The sequence below is a fragment of the Equus przewalskii genome, chromosome 3 (genome assembly GCF_037783145.1).
Source record: "Equus przewalskii isolate Varuska chromosome 3, EquPr2, whole genome shotgun sequence".
NCBI lineage: Eukaryota > Metazoa > Chordata > Mammalia > Perissodactyla > Equidae > Equus > Equus przewalskii.
The window spans coordinates 61805797-61811025 of NC_091833.1; the positions used below are offsets into that span (position 1 = coordinate 61805797).

The window sequence follows — 5229 nt, forward strand, 5'->3', positions numbered from 1 at the left end:
TTCTCAAACCATGTCATGCTCTTGCTGACAAATTACTTCCCTGCTGTCTAGACCACTCTTCCCCACACAGTCTTCTTCCTTTTATGTGGCTAACTCCTACTCCTACAGATTCTTGTTTAGATTTTCTCAGGGAAGCCTAGGCTAGTTAGGTTCTATAACTACTTGCTATCTGCTTCTGAAGAACCCTGTATGTCTCTTGTCAACATGTTATTAAAATTACTTGTTTGTGATCTGTATTATTCACTATGTATGAAATCCACAAGATGAGAGAATACAAAGTGGGTAGGACAAGGGAACTTGAATTTGAAGAGGAGAATATGGAAGTGAAATTTAGGTTGAACTCTGAGAAAGCATAAGAGGGCCCACAACATAGACTGAGAAGGAATTTAGGCAGGCAGAAATCACCTCTAGAGAGAAACAATTAATGTTTCTAGGAATAGTCAATACCGGGGTTGAATTTCCAGTTGGCTCCTGTTTGTGCAGTACTCATAAATCTTTTATTAATTCTATTAAACTGTACACTTTTGTGTTAATGTGCATTGGGAATTGGAAAAGAGAATGAGCTTTGCTCCACACCACCCACAACATTGCCCCATAGAAAGAATGGCAGCTGCAGGCACCCAGAGTCATTATAAGGAGCTAAATGACATAGAAAAAGTAGGTTACAATGTCAACTAACTAGTGAGAAAATAAGAGAGGACTCTCTTCCTCATTCCACATTGTGAAGCTTTAAAACACAAAAAGCAGGACTTAAAATACCCAACAGCAATAGCAAATGAGCTGAGAGGTGGATAAATGTGAATCGTTCTATGATCTTTGTTTTTAGACTAGAATAGAACATTACGCATTGGTAAATTGGATTTCTTGAAACTGCAGATTGTTATTTTTCATCATTTCTGGAAAATTTTCAGCCAGTGTCACTTCAAATATTGTCTCTGATTCTTTCCTCTCTCTTTTGCATGTAAAAATCCAATTAGACATCAATAAGACCTTCTCTCTGGATCATCTGTGTCTTTTAACTTCTTTTTCCAAGTTCCTTCCTCTTTATCTCTCTGATATGAATTTCAGATAAACTTCTCTGGTTTTATTTCTAGTTCTCCAATTACGTTTTCATCTGTGTCAAATCTGTTGTAAAATCCATCCACTGAGCTTTTTCATTAAATTATTACGTTTTTCTTGGTAAGAGTTTTGCCCGATGTGTTTTCATATGATCATATTTTAAACTTCTTTGCCTCATACATGTCGTTTTTATTCCTCAGTTAGTTGAGAAGGGCCCTATAATGTGTGCTCCCTTCCCTCTTTCACTGAGTACCCAGCTGTGCTTAGCTGTACAGACATGTGGGCTGGTTAACTGAAAATCTGAAGTCAACCTTACTAGCAAAATGGTACACAATAGGGAGTTGAGAAAATTTCCAACATTCTGCGTAAGAGACTACAATTTGTAACCCATTTCTGGAGAGGAGTTCTATTTTTTAACAAATAAAGATCGGTGATTTTCTACATAATATACAAAATGCTAAGGGGAAACATTTATGTTTTCTAAATCAAAATATTATTTTTAATATAAACAAAGAGATTCCCAACAAATTTTAAAACTACCAAAGAAAGACAAACTCTGGATGACTTTGACAATAAATTTGATTTTGAAAGTTTTAATGTTACATTTATATTTTCATGCTATCAAAAACAGTAGAAGAAAATCTCTTTGGGAACACATAAACCATCTTAAAGTGAAAAGAAAAAAGTCAGAGTTAAAAACCACAATATTTCTTTTTAAATTATGAGAATCTATTTGCACATCATAAATAAGTTTTAACCAGCAAGAAATTACTTTGTTAATATTGCCTGGTGAATTTTTGCAGTTTTGAGAAAAGACAGTCTTAACTCAGGAGTCTGGTGATCCAGCACAGCACTGCGTAACAGAGCTGGCAGAGACCCGACAACACCAGGAGTCTCAAAAGCAGGATGGCCAGTTCACTTAAGATTTCAGATAAATAATGATGTACTCATACTAAAAAAAATGTTCACTGTTTATCTGAAATCAAAATTAACTGGGGGTCCTGTTTTGTTTTTTTTTTAATTTTGCAAATCAAAATTTCTGTAATATAACATAATTTAATATTTAAAATAAATATAAATTCACTCTAACATCATTACATTATCCTATCAACCGTGCTTCCTTTCCCACTTTTCCAAATTCATGCAAAAATAATTACTATATTTGATGGATAAATAAATATATAAATAATAAATAGGTGAATAAGTTACACTGGAAAATAATTTACATGATCATGAAAATAAGTTAAAGTGCTTCCACCAGTCCTCAGCTCTCTGTGAGGGAGGATAGTGGCTGATGCTTTTCTCCAGTTTAGGATTAAAGAAGAAACCAAGGCTTAGTTGAACAGGGACTCATGGATCCTGGGCAGCAGACTAGGGTTGCAAGATTTAGCAACAACAGCAAAATACAGGATTTCCAGCTAAATTTGAATTTACTGTAAACATGAATAATTCTTTTTTTTTTTAAATATAAATGTGTCCTAGATACTGCGTGGGACAATGAAAAAGCTATTCATTATTTTACTGAAATTCAAATCTAACTGGGCATCCTGTATTTTATCTGACAACCCTACACCAGATCCACATAGAATATGAAGAACTGAAGTAGATTTGCTTGAAGTTTCATTGGCATCTTTACTGAGGAATTCTTGGAAACCATGGAGAACGCGTTGTTTGGTGCTTTTTTTTCCTTCATGGATTTTGCCCCTCAGCTCTGAAAATAAACAAAATAAAAATTACAAATTAACAATGTTCTAATAAGGAGAAAATATGGTTCTTGAAAATATATTTGATAGAGAAATTAATACAGTCTTAGATATTCATGTGTTAGAAATGCTCTATATTCTTAACTCTAAATAAAGCAGATAAGTTATCATCCTAACCACGACACTTCTGAGAATGAAGGGAGCCATACTAAGGACTCAGGCACAGGGATAAACTCAGACTTCCCTGGACAAAATGAGGTGTGTGGTCTTCCCCGTCACGAGAACAATAAACTTATTTTTGCTGCTATTTTTTTTTTTAATCAAAGAGGCAGATACCTAAACAAGGAGATTTTTAGCAGCAGCAGCAAATTTATAGGCTGACTTTTGAACTGTATGTCTCAGGATAGACAAAGAATCTAAATTTGAAAAAGCCAACTTACCTCTTCAAAAACGCCTGCACAATAATCTGCACCCACTTTGTATGGGGGTTCAGGCAGACCTCAGCTCCGTTGACGAGCTTTACACTGAAATGAGAGAGATGATTAAAATGGATATTTAGTGGGTTTCAGACTTCCCTTTGCCGTTCAAGTCATGGATGCTTAAGTATAGGCATAAAATCTCAGTTCAAAGCTATTTTAGTCATGGAAGGTACCATATTTAAATGTCAGGCAGACAAAGAATTTTCCTTTGTGTTTTGCTCCCTACTGTAATCCTAGTACCTAGAACTTTGTCGGATACTTCCACCTTCCTCGACTCTAAGTTTGCTAAAGTAAAATATCCAATTCCTTTTGAAAGTACTTACATGATTTCTGAGTTTTCGCAGTGTGGCCCACTCTCAATCACTCTCATTTCTTTGATCAGTTTGGGATTGAAAGGTTTGGAGTGCGTCTTGATGCACTGGCACCGAAGCTCTGCAGTAATTCTTGATACAACCGCAGCTGTGAAAGAAATAAAGCCAATTAACGCCTGGTTGCATCTACTCCCTCTGCTCTGCTATCTGCTCCCTCTTTAATTCCTATGCGATAATTTTGTACCTGTGTGTTTGGTAAACATCGCATGTTTAGCAAACTCATTCTTGAAATTCAGGGTTAGATATTCTCTTAGCCTCTGACCTCAATCTTTTTCTCTGTTTTAAAGACAGTCATGCCTGACAACATTGAATTACTTTCTACATAAAGACTTGGAGTTGTCTTCGTGGGATGTCGACATCCTCATGGTACTTTTTCTTCTACTTGGTGTTGCATAATCCTCTGTGATACCACAGTACTATTTATAGTATGCAAACTAAGATTCACCAACAAGGAAATTGCCCTCAGAAAGAATTAATAGAAATATATAAGTGATTTTCACAGAGATGTCTTATATTTAGCAAAATCCTTAACGCTTAAGAGAGAAGAAAAAAATATAGAAACTATATACCATAAACATTCTAAGCTGTATTTGTTGCATAGGAGGGACCCCAAGAAGGTCTGTAATCTGCCATCGTGTCTTTAAACCAAACAAGAACTGACAGTTGTTTGAAGCGGTCAATACAATAGTGCATGGAGTAAAGTTACCTGAGCTACCTTGCTCAATATCAACAGTCAATAAGATAATATGGGTAACTTGGCCCCCAATAAGATATACTCTAAATTATAGGTTTATATGAAATATATGCATACCATAAAATATGAATGATAGGAATAGAGTGTCTATATTAATCAAACTTTATACTTTTCTAAATGTTGTATAGATATAGCCTAAAAAATTAAAACTTCAATTTAATATTAAATGACTGAAAAGATTACTTTCTTTTCCTGAAAAAAAGATGTTTGTTATCAAAGCCTTAAGGATAACCTTGCTATCTGAGGAGCGCATTTAGACACAAGGACACTGTGGATCAGAAAGATGTGCTTACCTTCACACAGAGCTGCAGAAAGCAGGAAGACGGCCAAGAGAGCCACAGCCAGCTTGGAAGTCATGTTCAGACGAGATGCTGTCTTTCTGGTGCTCTCTTACTGGCTCTTGTCGTAGACACTTGTGTCTCTGCTGTCCCTGGGGACTTGTGTCGCATGGAGAGCTCCTGTGGCTTTTTATATTATCGCAACCCTGGAGAATATGTGCACCCTCATTCTTGCATTATGTCAGAGGAAATTCCACAATATGCAATCAATCACCCGCCCTTCGAGAGCAGAGCTGAGTCATCAGACTCCTCTATTTGTCTCTTATCAAATATGCAGCACGATTAAAGCTTTATTTGATATTTTAAAAAAATTCATTTCATTTATTTTATTTAAAAACACGTTTATTTTAAAACGTTGTTTAAAAATACTTTTTAAATATTCAAGCCTCTCAGTATGATAAATTATTACCAGTTGTATTCCTTTTTATTTGTAAGTAATTTTATCATAGCACTATCTGTCAGGGGTTAGAGTAAGGTCATTTATGATTATTCTTTTATGGCATAATTGTTTCATTAGGTAAATTA

At 35.2% G+C, this 5229-nt stretch overlaps 1 protein-coding gene across 1 annotated transcript; it reads right to left on the reverse strand.

The window, feature by feature from the left end:
* Window positions 1-1620: 1620 nt before the first annotated feature.
* CXCL8 (C-X-C motif chemokine ligand 8) lies at window positions 1621-4933 on the reverse strand. Its single transcript, XM_008543287.2, has 4 exons — window positions 4660-4933; window positions 3565-3700; window positions 3203-3286; window positions 1621-2770 (listed from the first exon to the last, which is right to left on the reverse strand). The coding sequence occupies exons 1-4, from the start codon at window positions 4721-4723 to the stop codon at window positions 2749-2751; spliced, it is 306 nt and encodes a 101-aa protein (XP_008541509.1). The 5' UTR covers window positions 4724-4933; the 3' UTR covers window positions 1621-2748.
* Between the last annotated feature and the right edge of the window lie 296 nt (window positions 4934-5229).